Source organism: Oncorhynchus mykiss, chromosome 31 (assembly GCF_013265735.2).
Source record: "Oncorhynchus mykiss isolate Arlee chromosome 31, USDA_OmykA_1.1, whole genome shotgun sequence".
Taxonomy (NCBI): Eukaryota; Metazoa; Chordata; class Actinopteri; order Salmoniformes; family Salmonidae; genus Oncorhynchus; species Oncorhynchus mykiss.
Genome location: NC_050571.1, coordinates 137,239 through 159,106, shown reverse-complemented (window position 1 = coordinate 159,106; position 21,868 = coordinate 137,239). Strand labels below are relative to the sequence as shown.

Sequence of the window (21,868 nt, the reverse complement as noted above, 5' to 3'; positions counted from 1 at the left end):
TCGAAGTTTTTACCGAAACATTACATGGACGGCCTTGTAGGTGAATGGGGTATTGTGGTAGTAAACGAAGCTCACTGTACCAGCAGACCACTAGCTAGTGTGGACATGGGACACATGAAATCACTACATTTTAGCCACTGTTTGTTCTAAGAAACCACTACATGTGCCAAGCTGGCTCCACGGGCAACTTTTACTTCCTCTTTGCAATACAAATATTGTTGTGATCATTGTCAACATGGTCAGATCTTACTCGTGAAATTCTAATCTCTGTGTTAAAAACCTGACCTTAGATCAGTGTCCAGAGGACAACTTCAATCATGCTCCATGTCAATCTCACTAACATCCACCTCTCCTCAGACCCCATTTTCTCCTCCACCCCTGATCTTGACCTAAAACATCCTCCTCTCTGCTCTCCTCCAACCCTCTTCCATCCTCCCCTTTTCTCTATTCTCCTAGTTTTTCTCCTCCTCCTCTCTTCTCCTCCCCATCCTCCTCCTCTCTTCTTCTCATCTCTTCTCCTCCCCATCCTCCTCTCTTCTCCTCCCATCTTCCACCTGTCCTTCACCTTCACCTTGACCTCTCTCTCCTCACCACTGCATTCCTAATGTCACTGGCTCACCTCTCTGTCGCTCTCCCCCAGCCAATGCACACCTGCTGCCTCCTGTGTCACCGTGAGTTTAAGGACTGGGGGGCGAGCTCTGCCAACGGTCTGCCTGGGGGCCACGGGGCGAAGCTAGCTGACGCTGTCCCAGCCCTGTCCCAGGCCCTGCTCAGAGAGGTGCCGGGCCAGAAGCTGTCCGACACCGTGCCTTCGCTGAGTCAGTCTCTACTGGGAGAGGTGCCGCTCTGGATCTGCCAGAGCTGTCGGAAGAGCGTTGAGGAGGAGGAGAGACGGAGCGCACAGGACACGGCTGCACCGGTAAGATGGGGATGGAGAGGAGGAGGAGGAGGTAGGGAGGAGAGACGGAGCGCACAGGAAACGGCTTCACCGGTAAGAGGGGGATGGAGAGGAGGAGGAGGTAGGGAGGAGGAGAGACGGAGCGCACAGGACACGGCTGCACCGGTAAGAGGGAGATGGAGAGGAGGAGGAGGAAGGGAGGAGGAGGAGAGACGGAGCGCACAGGAAACGGCTGCACCGGTAAGAGGGGGATGGAGAGGAGGAGGAGAGACGGAGCGCACAGGAAATGGCTGCACCGGTAATAGGGGGATTGAGAGGAGGAGGAAGAGGTAGGGAGGAGGAGGAGGAGAGACGGAGCGCACAGGACACGGCTGCACCGGTAAGAGGGGGATGGAGAGGAGGAGGAAGAGGTAGGGAGGAGAGACGGAGCGCACAGGAAACGGCTGCACCGGTAAGAGGAGGATGGAGAGGAGGAGGAGGAGGTAGGGAGGAGGAGGAGGAGAGACGGAGCGCACAGGAAACGGCTGCACCGGTAAGAGGGGGATGGAGAGGAGGAGGAGGAAGGAAGGAGGAGGAAGGGAGAAGGAGAGACGGGAGTGCCCAGGAGACACCTGCACCGGTAAGACGGGGATGGAGAGGAGGAGGAGAGACGGGAGTGCCCAGGAGACACCTGCACCGGTAAGAGGGGGATGGAGAGGAGGAGGGGGAGAGACGGGAGTGCCCAGGAGACACCTGCACCGGTGGGAGGAGGAGGAGAGACGGGAGTGCCCAGGAGACACCTGCACCGGTAAGAGAGGGAGGGAGAGGAGGAGGAGGAGGAGGAAGGAAGGAGGAGGAAGGGAGAAGGAAAGACGGGAGTGCCCAGGAGACACCTGCACCGGTAAGAGGGGGATGGAGAGGAGGAGGAGAGACGGGAGTGCCCAGGAGACACCTGCACCGGTAAGAGGGGGATGGAGAGGAGGAGGGGAAGAGACGGGAGTGCCCAGGAGACACCTGCACCAGGGGGAGGAGGAGGAGAGACGGGAGTGCCCAGGAGACACCTGCACCGGTAAGAGAGGGAGGGAGAGGAGGAGGAAGGAAGGAGGAGGAAGGGAGAAGGAGAGACGGGAGTGCCCAGGAGACACCTGCACCGGTGGGAGGAGGAGGAGAGACGGGAGTGCCCAGGAGACACCTGCACCGGTAAGAGGGGGATGGAGAGGAGGAGGAGAGACGGGAGTGCCCAGGAGACACCTGCACCGGTGGGAGGGGGAGGAGGAGGAGAGACGGAAGTGCCCAGGAGACACCTGCACCGGTGGGAGGGGGAGGAGAGACGGGAGTGCCCAGGAGACACCTGCACCGGTGGGAGGGGGAGGAGAGACGGGAGTGCCCAGGAGACACCTGCACCGGTAAGAGGGGGGTGGAGAGGAGGAGGAGGAGGAGGAAGGAAGGAGGAGGAAGGGAGAAGGAGAGACGGGAGTGCACAGGAAACGGCTGCACCGGTAAGAGAGGGAGGGAGAGGAGGAGGAGGAGAGACTGAGTGCCCAGGAGACACCTGCACCAGTAAGAGAGGGAGGGAGGGAGAGGAGGAGGAGGAGAGACGGGAGTGCCCAGGAGATACCTGCACCGGTAAGAGAGGGATGGAGAGGAGGAGGAGGAGGAGGAAGGAAGGAGGAGGAAGGGAGAAGGAGAGACGGGAGTGCCCAGGAGACACCTGCACCAGTAAGAGAGGGAGGAGGAGAGACTGAGTGCCCAGGAAACGGCTGCACCGGTAAGAGGGGGATGGAGAGGAGGAGGAGGAGGTAGGGAGGAGGAGGAGGAGAGACAGAGCGCACAGGACACGGCTGCACCGGTAAGAGGGGGATGGAGAGGAGGAGGAGGAAGGGAGGAGGAGGAGAGACTGAGTGCACAGGACACGGCTGCACCGGTAAGAGGGGGATGGAGAGGAGGAGGAGAGACTGAGTGCAGAGGAAACGGCTGCACCGGTAAGAGAGGGAGGGAGAGGGAGGAGGAGAGACGGAGTGCCCAGGAGACACCTGCACTGGTAAGAGAGAGAGAGAGGGAGGGAGGGAGAGGAGGAGAAGAAGAAGAGACTGAGTGCCCAGGAGACACCTGCACCGGTAAGAGAGGGAGGAGGAGAGACTGAGTGCCCAGGAGACGCCTGCACCGGTAAGAGAGGGAGGGAGGGAGAGGAGGAGGAGGAGAGACTGAGTGCCCAGGAGACGCCTGCACCGGTAAGAGAGGGAGGAGGAGAGACTGAGTGCCCAGGAGACGCCTGCACCGGTAAGAGAGGGAGGAGGAGGAGGAGGAGAGACTGAGTGCCCAGGAGACGCCTGCACCGGTAAGAGAGGGAGGGAGGGAGAGGAGGAGGAGAGACTGAGTGCCCAGGAGACGCCTGCACCGGTAAGAGAGGGAGGGAGGGAGAGGAGGAGGAGAGACTGAGTGCCCAGGAGACGCCTGCACCGGTAAGAGAGGGAGGGAGGGAGAGGAGGAGGAGAGACTGAGTGCCCAGGAGACGCCTGCACCGGTAAGAGAGGGAGGAGGAGGAGGAGAGACTGAGTGCCCAGGAGACGCCTGCACCGGTAAGAGAGGGAGGGAGAGGAGGAGGAGAGACTGAGTGCCCAGGAGACGCCTGCACCGGTAAGAGAGGGAGGGAGAGGAGGAGGAGAGACTGAGTGCCCAGGAGACACCTGCACCGGTAAGTGTCGGTACTGTGGATGGATACAGGCAGTGTCAGTACTGCTATCGTGTGGCTGTTTGTGGTGTTACAGTGCTCCATTCTGCATGGCTAAATGAATACCACATCTAAGAATCCTGTCTCTTTGGAAGCTGTTTGTTCTCTGTCAGACTTGTGCTTCTCTCTTCACAAGCACTGAGGCACTGAGGTAGTGTTATTCATGTGGATTCTTGAGAAAATATACTTTCTGTCTTAGAGGCGTTTTTACATAAACACTTTACGTATGTAAATGCAATGCACATGTGCTGAATGTGCTGTAGCGCATTAAAAATCATCTGTTCTCGGGTTGCAACCCTCACTACCGAGTTCCAAACGGCCTCTGGAAGCAACCCTCACTACCGAGTTCCAAACGGCCTCTGGAAGCAACCCTCACTACCGAGTTCCAAACGGCCTCTGGAAGCAACGTCAGCACAAGAACTGTTGGTTGGCAGCACACAAAGATCACCACCATGCACAACGCCAAGCGTCAGCTGGAGTGGTGTAAAGCTTGCCGCCATTGGACTCTGGAGCAGTGGAAAGGTGTTCTCTGGAGTGATGAATCCCTCCACCAATTGGGGGTCAGGCCCTTTCCTGTTTCAGCATGACAATGCCCCCGTGCACAAAGCGAGGTCCATACAGTAATGGTTTGTCGAGATCGGTGTGTAAGAACTTGACTGGCCTGCACAGAACCCTGACCTCAACCCCATCAAAAAGCTTTGGGATGAATTGGAGCGCCGACTGAGAGCCAGGCCTAATCGCCTAACATCAGTGCCCAACCTCACTAATGCTCTTGTGGCTGAATGGAAGTAAGTCCCCACAGAAATGTTCCTACATCTAGTGGAAAGTCTTCCCAGAAGAGTGGAGGCTGTTATAGCAGCAATGTTCCAACATCTAATGGAAAACCTTCCCAGGAGAGTGGAGGCTTTTATAGCAGCAATGTTCCAACATCTAATGGAAAACCTTCCCAGGAGAGTGGAGGCTGTTATAGCAGCAATGTTCCAACATCTAGTGGAAAGCCTTCCCAGGAGAGTGGAGGCTGTTATAGCAGCAATGTTCCAACATCTAGTGGAAAGCCTTCCCAGGAGAGTGGAGGCTGTTATAGCAGCAATGTTCCAACATCTAGTGGAAAGCCTTCCCAGAAGAGTGGAGGCTGTTATAGCAGCAATGTTCCAACATCTAGTGGAAAGCCTTCCCAGAAGAGTGGAGACTGTTATAGCAGCAATGTTCCAACATCTAGTGGAAAGCCTTCCCAGAAGAGTGGAGGCTGTTATAGCAGCAATGTTCCAACATCTAGTGGAAAGCCTTCCCAGGAGAGTGGAGGCTGTTATAGCAGCAATGTTCCAACATCTAGTGGAAAGCCTTCCCAGAAGAGTGGAGGCTGTTATAGCAGCAATGTTCCAACATCTAGTGGAAAGCCTTCCCAGAAGAGTGGAGGCTGGTAAAGCAGCAAAGGGGGGACCAACTCCATATTAATGCCCATGATTTTGTAATGAGATGTTCAACAAGCAGGTGTCCACATACTTTTGGTCATGTAGAGTAACTAGTCTTGTAAGAGCCAGACAGACCCATGAGGTTGGAGTAGAGCTGGGATGATGAACCTAAAATGATCGACACCGACCAGTCACTTATCACAGGCATTTTGCTGATCTTGTTCATTACGATCAGTAGTTCTATACTAGAGAAATGTCAAGTTTTGAAATGAAATAAGAATGATAATATGTGTGATTGTTCATGGGACAATTAATGGCTTCAACCATCAAACTAGTAGTAGTAGTTTAAAGGAGAATAGAAACAATGGGGGAGCACATTATTCATGTTAAACGGGGGAGCACATTATTCATGTTAAACGGGGGAGGACATTATTCATGTTAAACGGGGGAGGACATTATTCATGTTAAACGGGGGAGCACATTCATGTTAAACGGGGGAGCACATTATTCATGTTAAACGGGGGAGCACATTATTCATGTTAAACGGGGGAGCACATTCATGTTAAACGGGGGAGCACATTATTCATGTTAAACGGGGGAGCACATTATTCATGTTAAATGGGGGGGCACATTATTCAGAAACTAGGGCATGTTGGACCTGCCCTGTTGATAGGGTTGTTAAGAAGGTAGAAACTAGGGCCTGTAGGACCTGCCTTGTTGATAGTGTTGTTAAGAAGGTAGAAACTAGGGCCTGTAGGACCTGCCTTGTTGATAGTGTTGTTAAGAAGGTAGAAACTAGGGCCTGTAGGACCTGCCTTGTTGATAGTGTTGTTAAGAAGGTAGAAACTAGGGCCTGTAGGACCTGCCTTGTTGATAGTGTTGTTAAGAAGGTAGAAACTAGGGCCTGTAGGACCTGCCTTGTTGATAGTGTTGTTAAGAAGGTAGAAACTAGGGCCTGTAGGACCTGCCTTGTTGATAGTGTTGTTAAGAAGGTAGAAACTAGGGCCTGTAGGACCTGCCTTGTTGATAGTGTTGTTAAGAAGGTAGAAACTAGGGCCTGTAGGACCTGCCTTGTTGATAGTGCTGTTAAGAAGGTAGAAACTAGGGCCTGTAGGACCTGCCTTGTTTAGAAGGTAGAAACTAGGGCCTGTAGGACCTGCCTTGTTGATAGTGCTGTTAAGAAGGTAGAAACTAGGGCCTGTAGGACCTGCCTTGTTGATAGTGTTGTTAAGAAGGTAGAAACTAGGGCCTGTAGGACCTGCCTTGTTGATAGTGTTGTTAAGAAGGTAGAAACTAGGGCCTGTAGGACCTGCCTTGTTGATAGTGTTGTTAAGAAGGTAGAAACTAGGGCCTGTAGGACCTGCCTTGTTGATAGTGTTGTTAAGAAGGTAGAAACTAGGGCCTGTAGGACCTGCCTTGTTGATAGTGTTGTTAAGAAGATAGAAACTAGGGCCTGTAGGACCTGCCTTGTTGATAGTGTTGTTAAGAAGGTAGAAACTAGGGCCTGTAGGACCTGCCTTGTTGATAGTGTTGTTAAGAAGGTAGAAACTAGGGCCTGTAGGACCTGCCTTGTTGATAGTGTTGTTAAGAAGGTAGAAACTAGGGCCTGTAGGACCTGCCTTGTTGATAGTGTTGTTAAGAAGGTAGAAACTAGGGCCTGTAGGACCTGCCTTGTTGATAGTGTTGTTAAGAAGGTAGAAACTAGGGCCTGTAGGACCTGCCTTGTTGATAGTGCTGTTAAGAAGGTAGAAACTAGGGCCTGTAGGACCTGCCTTGTTGATAGTGCTGTTAAGAAGGTAGAAACTAGGGCCTGTAGGACCTGCCTTGTTGATAGTGCTGTTAAGAAGGTAGAAACTAGGGCCTGTAGGACCTGCCTTGTTGATAGCGCTGTTAAGAAGGTAGAAACTAGGGCCTGTAGGACCTGCCTTGTTGATAGTGTTGTTAAGAAGGTAGAAACTAGGGCCTGTAGGACCTGCCTTGTTGATAGCGCTGTTAAGAAGGTAGAAACTAGGGCCTGTAGGACCTGCCTTGTTGATAGTGTTGTTAAGAAGGTAGAAACTAGGGCCTGTAGGACCTGCCTTGTTGATAGTGTTGTTAAGAAGGTAGAAACTAGGGCCTGTAGGACCTGCCTTGTTGATAGCGCTGTTAAGAAGGTAGAAACTAGGGCCTGTAGGACCTGCCTTGTTGATAGTGTTGTTAAGAAGGTAGAAACTAGGGCCTGTAGGACCTGCCTTGTTGATAGTGTTGTTAAGAAGGTAGAAACTAGGGCCTGTAGGACCTGCCTTGTTGATAGTGCTGTTAAGAAGGTAGAAACTAGGGCCTGTAGGACCTGCCTTGTTGATAGCGCTGTTAAGAAGGTAGAAACTAGGGCCTGTAGGACCTGCCTTGTTGATAGTGTTGTTAAGAAGGTAGAAACTAGGGCCTGTAGGACCTGCCTTGTTTAGAAGGTAGAAACTAGGGCCTGTAGGACCTGCCTTGTTGATAGTGCTGTTAAGAAGGTAGAAACTAGGGCATGTTGGACCTGCCTTGTTGATAGTGTTGTTAAGAAGGTAGAAACTAGGGCCTGTAGGACCTGCCTTGTTGATAGTGTTGTTAAGAAGGTAGAAACTAGGGCCTGTAGGACCTGCCTTGTTTAGAAGGTAGAAACTAGGGCCTGTAGGACCTGCCTTGTTGATAGTGCTGTTAAGAAGGTAGAAACTAGGGCCTGTAGGACCTGCCTTGTTGATAGCGCTGTTAAGAAGGTAGAAACTAGGGCCTGTAGGACCTGCCTTGTCGATAGTGTTGTTAAGAAGGTAGAAACTAGGGCCTGTAGGACCTGTCTTGTTGATAGGGCTGTTAAGAAGGTAGAAACTAGGGCCTGTAGGACCTGCCTTGTTGATAGTGTTGTTAAGAAGGTAGAAACTAGGGCCTGTAGGACCTGCCCTGTTGATAGTGTTGTTAAGAAGGTAGAAACTAGGGCCAATATTTATTAAAAGGTACCCATCAACCATGTCCTGAACTAGCACCTTCTCCCCCGCCAGGTTCCGTTGTCCCACTCATCGTCGTGTAGGGCTCAGAGCTGTAGTGAAGGTTACCCAGAGCAGAGCTCGGTAGACTGGGACCCATCCTCCTTCCTCTCAGCCCACAAGCTTTCTGGTCTCTGGAACTCGGCTCACAGCAACGGAGGGATCCACTGCAACCACAGCACTGCCTCGCACGCACAGCAAGGTAAAACACACCTTGACCTCTCTCTCTCTCTCTCTCTCTCTTTCTCTCTTTCTCTCTCTTTCTCTCTCTCTCTCTCTTTCTCTCTTTCTCTCTTTCTCTCTTTCTCTCTTCCTCTCTTCCTCTCTTCCTCTCTTCCTCTCTTTCTCTCTCTCTCTCTCTCTCTCTCTCTCTCTCTCTCTTTCTCTCTTTCTCTCTTTCTCTCTCTCTCTTTCTCTCTTTCTCTCTGTCTCTGTCTCTCTGTGTGTGTGTGCTCAGATCTCTCAAGGTTAAGTCGTAAACAGATGCAAACTAATTTAGACATTTCATTATTTGGCATGTTTTCAATTAATTTACTTTAACAAAATTGTAACATTTGCTGACATTTACACTGACAAAATGGAGGGAACGGCTTCAGTGTGTAGCTAGCTACTGACTACAGAAACACAACCTGTTACTACTCTGAGTAAAACCTTCTTCCTTCTCTCCTCTTCATTATCCCTCCTCCTCCTCTGGTCCAATAGGAACAGGGGGACCAGCGTGTCACGAGAAGCGAGTCTCTCACGAGGCTCCTGGGAAATCTGCTAAAACGCCTGGGGCCAAAGTGTGCCCCTACAGCCACCCTTCCCAGAATTCCAGTGGTTCTTCCCCCGGGAACCCGCTCTCTACCTCCGGGGACCTCTGTAAGACCACCCCAAAGCACTTCAAGACCATGTGCCGACGACCAACACCGCCTGGTGAGATCTCTCTTTTTCTCTCCACCCTTTTTAGGACACAGAAATTCAAGACATACCGGCATCTAACCCAAATTACTGTTCACGTCCTGTTGACAATAGCGCATAGATTACAGCTCTAGAGAGAGAAGCAGAGATATGGCCCATAGATTATTAATCTAGAGAGAAGCAGAGATATGGCCCATAGATTATTAATCTAGAGAGAAGCAGAGATATGGCCCATAGATTATTAATCTAGAGAGAAGCAGAGATCTGGCCCATGGATTATTAATCTAGAGAGAAGCAGAGATATGGCCCATAGATTATAAATCTAGAGAGAAGCAGAGATATGGCCCATAGATTATTAATCTAGAGAGAAGCAGAGATATGGCCCATAGATTATTAATCTAGAGAGAAGCAGAGATATGGCCCATAGATTATTAATCTAGAGAGAAGCAGAGATATGCCCCATAGATTATTAATCTAGAGAGAAGCAGAGATATGGCCCATAGATTATTAATCTAGAGAGAAGCAGAGATATGGCCCATAGATTATTAATCTAGAGAGAAGCAGAGATATGGCCCATAGATTATTAATCTAGAGAGAAGCAGAGATATGGCCCATAGATTATTAATCTAGAGAGAAGCAGAGATATGGCCCATAGATTATTAATCTAGAGAGAAGCAGAGATATGCCCCATAGATTATTAATCTAGAGAGAAGCAGAGATATGGCCCATAGATTATTAATCTAGAGAGAAGCAGAGATATGGCCCATAGATTATTAATCTAGAGAGAAGCAGAGATATGGCCCATAGATTATTCATCTAGAGAGAAGCAGAGATATGGCCCATAGATTATTAATCTAGAGAGAAGCAGAGATCTGGCCCATAGATTATTAATCTAGAGAGAAGCAGAGATATGGCCCATGGATTATTAATCTAGAGAGAAGCAGAGATATGGCCCATAGATTATTAATCTAGAGAGAAGCAGAGATATGGCCCATAGATTATTAATCTAGAGAGAAGCAGAGATATGGCCCATAGATTATTAATCTAGAGAGAAGCAGAGATCTGGCCCATAGATTATTAATCTAGAGAGAAGCAGAGATATGGCCCATGGATTATTAATCTAGAGAGAAGCAGAGATATGGCCCATAGATTATTAATCTAGAGAGAAGCAGAGATATGGCCCATAGATTATTAATCTAGAGAGAAGCAGAGATATGGCCCATAGATTATTAATCTAGAGAGAAGCAGAGATATGGCCCATAGATTATTAATCTAGAGAGAAGCAGAGATATGCCCCATAGATTATTAATCTAGAGAGAAGCAGAGATATGGCCCATAGATTATTAATCTAGAGAGAAGCAGAGATATGGCCCATAGATTATTAATCTAGAGAGAAGCAGAGATATGGCCCATAGATTATTCATCTAGAGAGAAGCAGAGATATGGCCCATAGATTATTAATCTAGAGAGAAGCAGAGATCTGGCCCATAGATTATTAATCTAGAGAGAAGCAGAGATATGGCCCATGGATTATTAATCTAGAGAGAAGCAGAGATATGGCCCATAGATTATTAATCTAGAGAGAAGCAGAGATATGGCCCATAGATTATTAATCTAGAGAGAAGCAGAGATATGGCCCATAGATTATTAATCTAGAGAGAAGCAGAGATCTGGCCCATAGATTATTAATCTAGAGAGAAGCAGAGATATGGCCCATGGATTATTAATCTAGAGAGAAGCAGAGATATGGCCCATAGATTATTAATCTAGAGAGAAGCAGAGATATGGCCCATAGATTATTAATCTAGAGAGAAGCAGAGATATGGCCCATGGATTATTAATCTAGAGAGAAGCAGAGATATGGCCCATAGATTATTAATCTAGAGAGAAGCAGAGATATGGCCCATGGATTACACTTCTAGAGACAAGCAGAGATATGGCCCATAGATTATTAATCTAGAGAGAAGCAGAGATATGGCCCATAGATTATTAATCTAGAGAGAAGCAGAGATATGGCCCATGGATTACACTTCTAGAGACAAGCAGACATCTGTAACCACTGGGAATCACAACTATGTTTGTCCAATATTCCACTCAACACTTGTCTCTCCTCTGTCCTCCAGGGGAAGCATTCCACCCCAGCGACCACCACCAACACTCAGACCTGTCTGTCCCCCCCAACAGCCCCACTGGCCTCTCCTCCTCCTCTCAGCATTCCTCTCTCCTGCCCCTCAAGCAGAGCTCCGGAGGGCAGCAGCACGGCCATGTCACATCCTCCTCCTCTCCCGGTCTAGCTGCTCACGCCCCCTTCTCCCCGCTGGTACCAAACCTCCACGTCCCTGCAGCAGGGGCCAAGCTGGGGGCCCTGGGTGGCCCTGACTGCCCAACAGGGGCCAAGCTGGGGGCCCTGAGTGGCCCTGACTGCTCAGCAGCGTCCCTCCATAAGCCCTTGGCATGTAAGAACTCACACATTCCTCCTGTGAACGGCCAGCACAGCAAACTGGGCCCCTCCCAGATGGGCTGTAACCACCCCTGTAATGGCCACAGTGGGGGGGCGCTGCCCTCTTCCAACGTGGGACACCTGACCGCTGGGCAACACCTGACCGCTGGGCAACACCTGACCGCTGGGCAACACCTGACCGCTGGTGCCTGCAGGTTGGTAGTTTTGTAGATAGTTTCACAGGAATTAGATGGGAGAACGATGTACAATGGCAAGAAACCGTATGTGAACCCTTTGGAATGATCTGGACTTCTGCATAAATTGGTCTTAAAATCTGATCTGATCTTCATCTAAGTCACAACACCAGACAAACCCAGTCTGCTTAAACTAATAACACACAAATTATTGTAATTTTCTTGTCTATATTGAATGTGTCATTTAAACATTCACAGTGTAGGTTGGGAAAAGTATGTGAACCCCCCTAGGCTAATGACTTCTCCAAAAGATAATTGGAGTCAGGAGTCAGCTAACCTGGAGTCCAATCAATGAGACGAGATTGGAGATGTTGGTTAGAGCTGCCTTGTCCTATAAAAAACACTCACAAAATTGGAGTTTGCTATTCACAAGAAGTATTGCCTGATGTGAACCAGGCCTCGAACAAAAGAGATCTCAGAAGACCTAAGAATAAGAATTGTTGACATGCATAAAGCTGGAAAGGGTTACAAAAGTATCTCTAAAAGCCTTGACGTTCATCAGTCCACGGTAAGACAAATTGTCTATAAATGGAGAAAGTTCACTGTTGCTACTCTCCCTAGGAGTGGTCGTCCTGCAAAGATGACAGCAAGAGCACAGCGCAGAATGCTCAATGAGGTTAAGAAGAATCCTAGAGTGTCAGCTAAAGACTTACAGAAATCTCTGGAACATGCTAACATCTCTGTTGACGAGTCTACGATACGTAAAACACTAAACAAGAATGGTGTTCATGGGAGGACACCACGGAAGAAGACACTGCTGTCCAGAAAAACATTGCTGCACTTCTAAAATCTGCAAAAGAGCATCTGGATGTTCCACAGCGTTACTGGCAAAGATATTCTGTGGACAGGTGAAACTACAGTTGAGTTGTTGGGAAGGTACACACAACATTATGTATGGAGAAAAAAAAGGCACAGCACAGAAGACCAACACCAAACCCAACTGTAAAGTATGGTGGAGAGAGCGTCATGGTTTGGATCTGCTTTGCTGCCTCAGGGCCTGGACACCTTGTGATCATCGACGGAAAAATGAATTCCCAAGTTTATCAAGACATTTTGCAGGAGAACGTTAGGCTATCTGTCCGCCAATTGAAGCTCAACAGAAGTTGGGTGATGCAACAGGACAACGGCCCAAAACACAGAAGTAAATCAACAACAGAACAGCTTCGACAGAAGAAAATACGCCTTCTGCAGTGGCCCTGTCAGAGTCCTGACCTCAACCTGATTGAGATGCTGTGGCATGACCTCAAGAGAGCAGTTCACACCAGACATCCCAAGAATATTGCTGATCTGAAACAGTTTTGTAAAGAGGAATGGTCCTAAATTCCTCCTGACTGTTGTGCAGGTCTGATCCTCAACTTCAGAAAACGTTTGGTTGAGGTTATTGCTGCCAAAGGAGGGTCAACCAGTTATTAAATCCAAGGGTTCACATACTTTTCCCACCCTGCACTGTGAATGTTTACACGGTGTGTTCAATAAAGACATGAAAACATATAATTGTTTGTGTTATTAGTTTAAGCAGACTGGGTTTGTCTATTGCTGTGACTTAAAATTTGATCTGATCTTCATCTATGACCAAGTTATGCTGAAGTCCAGGTCATTCCAAAGGGTTCACATACTGTTTCTTGCCACTGTAGGTTCATCAAATGTATTTTGCTCGATTGCAAACAGATTGCTGATACTATTTAGCTGGTCAAATTGATAACCACTGACTAAATGTCAAACTCTAAGATGTGTTTGTTTGGGGAGTGTTGCCCTAATGCAGTGACATTTTATTAAGTGAAGTCGTACATTTCACGCTAACATGCGAGGACACTAAATGATTTGCATGAGATACTGGAACACAGACATTATTTCAGACGGCCTCCCCTGGAATCTAGTGATGAGACATGGTTCTACCTGTCTGCTGCTCTAGAATCTAGTGATGAGACATGGTCGTGGTTCTACCTGTCATCACTGCTCTAGAATCTAGTGACGAGACATGGTCGTGGTTCTACCTGTCATCACTGCTCTAGAATCTAGTGATGAGACATGGTCGTGGTTCTACCTGTCATCACTGTCTGCTGCTCTAGAATCTAGTGATGAGACATGGTCGTGGTTCTACCTGTCATCACTGCTCTAGAATCTAGTGACGAGACATGGTCGTGGTTCTACCTGTCATCACTGCTCTAGAATCTAGTGACGAGACATGGTCGTGGTTCTACCTGTCATCACTGCTCTAGAATCTAGTGATGAGACATGGTCGTGGTTCTACCTGTCATCACTGCTCTAGAATCTAGTGATGAGACATGGTTGTGGTTCTACCTGTCATCACTGCTCTAGAATCTAGTGACGAGACATGGTCGTGGTTCTACCTGTCATCACTGCTCTAGAATCTAGTGATGAGACAGGGTTGTGGTTCTACCTGTCATCACTGCTCTAGAATCTAGTGACGAGACATGGTCGTGGTTCTACCTGTCATCACTGCTCTAGAATCTAGTGATGAGACATGGTTGTGGTTCTACCTGTCATCACTGCTGAATTCTTCTAAAAGTCACCTCACTAAGCATGGTTTCTGTCTTTATCTGTCTCTACATCTATCTGTTCTCTGTATCCCATGTCCATGCTCCAGGGACCAGGCGTGTAAAGGACATAAGCTGTCTAACGGGGCGGGGGGGTTGTGTCACCCCCCTTCGGAGCTGGAGGAGGGAGAGGACGAGGACTCTAGTTCTGAGAGGAGCTCCTGTGCTTCCTCCTCAAACAACCAGAAGGATGGGAAGTACTGTGACTGCTGCTACTGTGAGTTCTTCGGACACAACGCGGTATGTATAGTAGTGATGGAGGAAAAATGCATACAGCTACCCCCTAATGACATCACAATAACCCCTAATGACATCACAATACCCCCTAATGACATCACAATACCCCCTAATGACATCACAATAACCCCTAATGACATCACAATACCCCATAATGACATCACAATACCAATAATGACAAATTCGAAAACAGGCTTTTAGTAAGTTTAGCAAATTTATCAAATAAACTCAGAAAACAAAAATAAAAAAAAGAAACGTCCCCTCACTGTCAACTGCGTTTATTTTCAGCAAACTTAACGTGTAAATATTTGAATGAACAAATGTGTCTCCTCAACTGAGACATAAACTGAACAAGTTCCACAGACTGTTCCATGTGACTGACAGAAATTGAATCATTTGTCCCTGAACAAAGGGTCGGTCAAAAGTAACAGTCAGTATCTGGTGTGGCCACCAGCTGCATTAAGTACTGCAGTGTATCTCCAGATTTGCCAGTTCTTGCTGTGAGATGTTACCCCACTCTTCCACCAAGGCACCTGCAAGTTCCCAGACATTTCTGGGGGGGAATGTCCCTAGCCCTCACCCTCCGATCCAACAGGTCCCAGACGTGCTCAATGGGATTGAGATCCGGACTCTTCACTGGCCATGGCAGGAAATCACGCACAGAACGAGCAGTATGGTTGGTGGCATTGTCATGCTGGAGGGTCATGTCAGGATGAGCCTGCAGGATACCACATGAGGGAAGAGGATGTCTTCCCTGTAACGCACAGCGTTGAGATTGCCTGCAATGACAACAAGCTCAGTCCGATGATGCTGTGACACACCGCCCCAGACCATGATGGACCCTCCACCTCCAAATTGATCCCGCTCCAGAGTACAGGCCACAGTATAACGCTCATTCCTTTGACGATAAATGCAAATTTGACCACCCCTGGTGAGATACAACCGCGACTCGTCAGTGAAGAGCACTTTATGCCAGTCCTGTCTGGTCCAGCGACGGTGGGTTTGTGCCCATAGGTGACGTTGTTGCCCTGGCCACATCTGCAGTCCTCATGCCTCCTTGCAGCATGCCTAAGGCACGTTCACACAGATGAGCAGGGACCTTGGGCATGTTTCTTTTGGTGTTTTTCAGAGTCAGTAGAAAGGCCTCTTTAGTGTCCTATGTTGTCATAACTGTGACCTTAATTGCCTACCATCTGAGCTCCGAGACAGGATTGTGTCGAGGCACAGATCTGGGGAAGCGTGCCAAAACATTTCTGCATCATTGAAGGTCCCCAAGAACACAGTGTCCTCCATCATTCTTAAATGGAAGAAGTTTGGAAACACCACCGACTCTTCCTAGAGCTGGTCGCCCGGCCAAACTGCGCAATCGGGGGAGAAGGGCCTTGGTCAGGGAGGTGACAAAGAACCAGATGGTCACTCTGACAGAGTTCCAGAGTTCCTCTGTGGAGATGGGAGAACCTTCCAGAAGGACAACCATCTCTGCAGCACTCCATCATCTAGGCCTTTATGGTAGAGTGGCCAGACAGAATCCACTCTTCAGTAAAAGGCACATGACAGCCCACTTGGAGTTTGCCAAAAGGCACCTAAAGGACTCTCTGACCATGAGAAACCAGATTATCTGGTCTGATGAAACCAATATTTAACTTTTTGGCCTGAATGCAAAGCCTCACAGCTGGAGGAAACCTGGCACCACTACGGTGAAGCATGGTGGTGGCAGCATCATGTTGTGGGGATGTTTTTCAGTGGCAGGGACTAGGAGACTAGTCAGGATCAAGGGAAAGATGAGCGGAGCAAATTACAGAGATCCTTGATGAAAACCTGCTCCAGAGCGCTCAGGATCTCAGACTGGGGTGAAGGTTCACCTTCCAACAGGACAACGACACTAAGCACACAGACAAGTCTTGTGTAATAAAACATTTAACATTTCTTTGTCATTATGGGGTGTTGTGATGTCATTATGGGGTGTTGTGATGTCATGTTGGACTAGTAACCAGCAGGTAGCCTAGTGGTGAGAGCATTGGGCCAGTAACCAGCAGGTAGCCTAGTGGTTAGAGTGTTGGACTAGTAACCAGCAGGTAACCTAGTGGTTAGAGCTTTGGGTCAGTAACCAGCAGGTAGCCTAGTGGTTAGAGCGTTGGACTAGTAACCAGCAGGTAGTCTAGTGGTTAGAGCGTTGGACCAGTAACCAGCAGGTAGCCTAGTGGTTAGAGTGTTGGACTAGTAACCAGCAGGTAACCTAGTGGTTAGAGCTTTGGGTCAGTAACCAGCAGGTAGCCTAGTGGTTATAGTGTTGGACTAGTAACCAGCAGGTAGTCTAGTGGTTAGAGCGTTGGACCAGTAACCAGCAGGTAGCCTAGTGGTTAGAGCGTTGGACCAGTAACCAGCAGGTAGTCTAGTGGTTAGAGTGTTGGACTAGTAACCAGCAGGTAGTCTAGTGGTTAGAGTGTTGGACTAGTAACCAGCAGGTAGTCTAGTGGTTAGAGTGTTGGACTAGTAACCAGCAGGTAGTCTAGTGGTTAGAGCGTTGGACTAGTAACCAGCAGGTAGTCTAGTGGTTAGAGCGTTGGACCAGTAACCAGCAGGTAGCCTAGTGGTTAGAGCATTGGACCAGTAACCAGCAGGTAGTCTAGTGGTTAGAGTGTTGGACTAGTAACCAGCAGGTAGCCTAGTGGTTAGAGTGTTGGACTAGTAACCAGCAGGTAGCCTTGTGGTGAGAGCATTGGGCCAGTAAACAAGAGGTAGCCTAGTGGTTAGAGTGTTGGACTAGTAACCAGCAGGTAGTCTAGTGGTTAGAGCGTTGGACTAGTAACCAGCAGGTAGCCTAGTGGTTAGAGCGTTGGACTAGTAACCAGCAGGTAGCCTAGTGGTTAGAGCGTTGGACCAGTAACCAGCAGGGTAGCCTAGTGGATAGAGCGTTGGACTAGTAACCAGCAGGGTAGCCTAGTGGATAGAGCGTTGGACTAGTAACCAGCAGGGTAGCCTAGTGGATAGAGCGTTGGACTAGTTAACCGTAAGGTTGCAAGATCGAATCCCCGAGCTGACAAGGTACAAATCTGTCGTTCTGCCCCTGAACAAGGCAGTTAACCCACTGTTCCTAGGCCGTCATTGAAAATAAGAATTTGTTCTTAACTGACTTGCCTAGTTAAATAAAGGTTAACTCAAATAAAAAATGGACTAGAACTCATAGCTTCATTTTTTTCAAACTTTTAACAAAATATTTTCTCGAAATAAGCTTTGTACAATTAGCGGTCAAATACACTGCGTTTATCTAATGAATTCAGGTCTTGGTAGATTTTACCTGAGGCTGAATATATGCCTTCCATAATCATAAGAACCTCTAATAATTTCATTATTTTATCAAAATAGTTGTACCTGCCTTTATTGTTTGCAATATTCCCTGATCTGGCTTTCAGGTCTTCTATAAAAAATGATCTTTTGGTTAGAAATTTAACCTGAACCATGCATAATACACATTAACTAATGTAGCAGCCATTATAGTAAATGAACACCGGTCTCATAAACAATCGCTCAGGAACAAGCCCACGTGCCAGTGAGTAGCCAGCTAATATTTAGCCTTCAAGTTCAGCCAACTTGGATCAAGGTATAATTTGATAAGCTCTGGAATACAGCTAAAAAGGCAAAAGAGTTGAATTAGGAACACGACCTCCTGTCCGTCTCCAACTGTTGGAACAGCATGCTAGCCTGTCCACGTTGTTCACGTGTTGAAATCAAAGTATTGAATGAGAGAATGAATGAGAACGAGACGCCAATTCTTTATATAATAGTTTTATGCTTATTGAAAAAAATATGTTTTAAAACCGAATAAACAGCTAGTATAACCTTTTATTTGATTAAAATGCTGACAGCGGTACGTGGTCCCCGTAATGCGCGCGCGATAAACGGAGCATTTAATTTTCCAGAATGAAAGTTCATCCGTACATCCGTTTTAGTAGTCTGCTAATCTGAGGAGGTGAAACATAAACAGGGAAGTTAACCTTTCCATCAGTACTCAATTAGAGACAGGGTACCGTAATGCTCACTGGACAAACGGAGCATTTCATTTTCCTGAATGAAAGTTCAATCGTACATCCGTTTTAGTAGTCTGCTCTGCCCGAAATCTGAGGTGAAACAACAACCTTTCCAACCACCTTGTTTTAACTTCTCTATTACAGTATGTATCCATGTGTTAGTCTCCTTATGACCCTTAATGTCGGACCAAACCCCAAATAGAAATAGCGAGTTGAACCCGTTTTGTCAGAGAGGAAAGAAGTGATCATCTTTGTTGTTGTTGTTGTTGTTGTGAGGTGGGGCTTTGGAGAAAGAGAAGAAGTCAGAGGTTTCACTCTCACCAAGGTCTGTCTGGCCCAGTGGCCCCATTATGACACAACAATGGAAGAGAAGAAGAACGGCAAATTCTAGCACACAACAATAATGCTAATAATAAGAGTGTCTGGTTAATCAATAGGCCATGTCAAGATATACAATGGGAAGTATTCAGACCTCCTTGACTTACAACTTTTTTTGTTTTGTTACAGCCTTATTCTAAACGGGATTAAATAAATATATATCCTCATCAATCTGCACGCAATACCCCATAATGACAAAGTGTAAACGGGTTTTTTAAATAAGAATTTGTTCTTAACTAACTTGCCTAGTTAGATAAAGGTAAAAAAATATATAAAAAAATTCAGACCCTTTGCTATGAGACTTGAAATTGAGCTCAGGTGCATCCTGTTTCCATTGATCATCCTTGAGGTGTTTGTACAACTTGATTGGAGATGTTTCTACAACTTGGCCTGTCTATATAATCTCTCACAGTTGACAGTGTATGTCAGAGCAAAAACCAAGCCATGGGGTCAAAGGAATTAGTTTACGTGCGATGTCCCCTCCTCTTGGTGAAGCGTGTTCTATGGTTTACGAAGCGCAGGGAGGAAGGTGAGCCATGGTTGGCTTCGATGGTCTATGTTTTGATTTCTAATAGCAGCCTATTAGTGTTCTGCGATGTGGAGTTTCGACCAATAGAAGCAGCCTTGTGTTCTGCGATGCGGAGTTTCGACCAATAGAAGCAGCCTTGTGTTCTGCGATGCGGAGTTTCGACCAATAGAAGCAGCCTTGTGTTCTGCGATGCGGAGTTTCGACCAATAGAAGCAGCCCCGCATATGCAGTTGTGCATGTACATGCCATTTGTGGTGTACTTAGCTAGCTAATTAGCTTAACATACCTTTCTGGCTCCTCATTGAAGACACTCTCATTTGAAATTTGATCTCTCCATCCGTGATGAGGTGACAAGACGATTGTAAAATAATCCTTGATTAGTGGTAATCCCAGAGAATACTGTCAGTTCAACGTAATGACAACTAGCTAGCTAAATCAGACAACAAGCAACATGGCTATTTATCTGAGAAGTCAGCTTCAACTAGAAAAAGACTGGGTGGGTTAAGATGACAGGAGCCCAATCCCCTGAGCACTCGGTCACACCCCCTCAAAGATGAAAAGCAGTGGATTGGTGTAACTGTGTTGGTAGGTAATTCATATACACCTATCCAATGCTTTTCCATCTGTGAGGGGAGTGGCCAGGGCTCAAAATGACATTATGAGCAAGTTTTTAGAATAGGATATCAGTTGCGTTGCTACCTAAAATCTAGATCATTCTGAACTGCTGAAATTACTGCAATACTGTTCATATATTGTGTTCACTTTTCATGTCATTATGACCAGCTGATAGGCCTACCTACTGATCAATAGGCCTACCCACTGATCAATAGGCCTACCTACTGATCAATAGGCCTACCCACTGATCAATAGGCCTACCCACTGATCAATAGGCCTACCCACGGATCAATAGGCCTACCCACGGATCAATGGGCCTGCACACCGATCAATGGGCCTGCACACCGATCAATGGGCCTACACACCGATCAATGGGCCTACACACCGATCAATGGGCCTACACACTGATCAATGGGAGGAAGGTGAGCCATGATCAATGGGCCTACACACTGATCAATGGGCCTACACACCGATCAATGGGCCTACACACCGATCAATGGGCCTACACACCGATCAATAGGCCTACCTGTAGACAAAATAAAAATAGTTGATTGTGAATGACAACTTTATCTTACTACATTACTAGCTAGCTAATTATTCTGTGTCTAAACCAGCCAAACGTCATTGATTTGTAGCATGTTATCTTGAGTGTCGGCTGCGACACTCTCTCAGGGAAGTTTGAGCTTGCGTTTTCACCATGAGCATGCTAAATAATTACTATAATGAAAATGGTTTTAAAGTATCCAAAACAACCAAAATCACAATTTCCACAAAAATATTATTGCTTTTACCTCCAACAATGAGTCAGTCGTCTGACGGGCTCTCGTAGACAGCCTCACGGCCAATATGTTTGGGACATCGAATTGCAATAAAATCAGGGTCTCGAATCACAATAAAATCACAGTCTCTAATCGCAATAAAATCACAGTCTCGAATCACAATAAAATCACAGTCTCTAATCGCAATAAAATCACAGTCTCGAATCACAATAAAATCACAGTCTCTAATCGCAATAAAATCACAGTCTCGAATCACAATAAAATCAGGGTCTCGAATCACAATAAAACCACAGTCTCGAATCACAATAAAATCACGGTCTCGAATCACAATAAAATCACAGTCTCGAATCACAATAAAATCACAGTCTCGAATCACAATTAAATCACGGTCTCGAATCACAATAAAATCACAGTCTCGAATCGCAATAAAATCACAGTCTCGAATCACAATAAAATCAGGGTCTCGAATCACAATAAAATCACAGTCTCGAATCACAATAAAATCACAGTCTCGAATCACAATAAAATCACAGTCTCTAATCACAATAAAATCACAGTCTCGAATCACAATAAAATCAGGGTCTCGAATCACAATAAAATCACAGTCTCTAATCACAATAAAATCACAGTCTCGAATCACAATAAAATCAGGGTCTCGAATCACAATAAAATCACAGTCTCGAATCACAATAAAATCAGGGTCTCGAATCACAATAAAACCACAGTCTCGAATCACAATAAAATCACGGTCTCGAATCACAATAAAATCACAGTCTCGAATCACAATTAAATCACGGTCTCGAATCACAATAAAATCACAGTCTCGAATCACAATTAAATCACGGTCTCAAATCGCAATACATATAGAATTGTGAGGTCCCTGGCAATTCTCATTCCTAATTTATAGTATGGCACACTTAGTCATTTATTGAAATAGCATTAAAAGCATGAACAGTATAAACAGTGAGTGACAAAAGTAAGTTCTTTGGACACAGAGCGGTCCGTCTCTTTAGTAATGGATTGTGATTGAATGTATGGAGCACTTGTTAAATGTGCCATCCGGTGACCTTCGGGCGGTCCAACAGTCTTAACCCGCTGCCTGTGTTGCACGTGTACGATGTACCA

The 21,868-nt window shown here is 47.0% G+C and overlaps 1 protein-coding gene across 4 annotated transcripts in view; it reads left to right on the top strand.

The window, feature by feature from the left end:
• The window catches only part of LOC110526785 (protein FAM193B), a 35,830-nt gene that overhangs the window by 1,223 nt on the left and 12,739 nt on the right, over positions 1 to 21,868 (top strand). Inside the window, exons 2-6 of one of the 4 annotated variants that reach the window (XM_036970041.1) lie at positions 641 to 919; positions 8,041 to 8,227; positions 8,728 to 8,940; positions 11,049 to 11,580; positions 14,228 to 14,417. In XM_036970041.1, the coding sequence (XP_036825936.1) occupies positions 641 to 919; positions 8,041 to 8,227; positions 8,728 to 8,940; positions 11,049 to 11,580; positions 14,228 to 14,417 (1,401 nt within the window). Of the gene's footprint in view, positions 1 to 640; positions 920 to 1,001; positions 1,278 to 1,917; positions 2,284 to 2,778; positions 2,802 to 8,040; positions 8,228 to 8,727; positions 8,941 to 11,048; positions 11,581 to 14,227; positions 14,418 to 21,868 lie in introns of those variants that run through there. The other 3 variants (XM_036970043.1, XM_036970042.1, XM_036970044.1) reach the window with 3 other exon arrangements.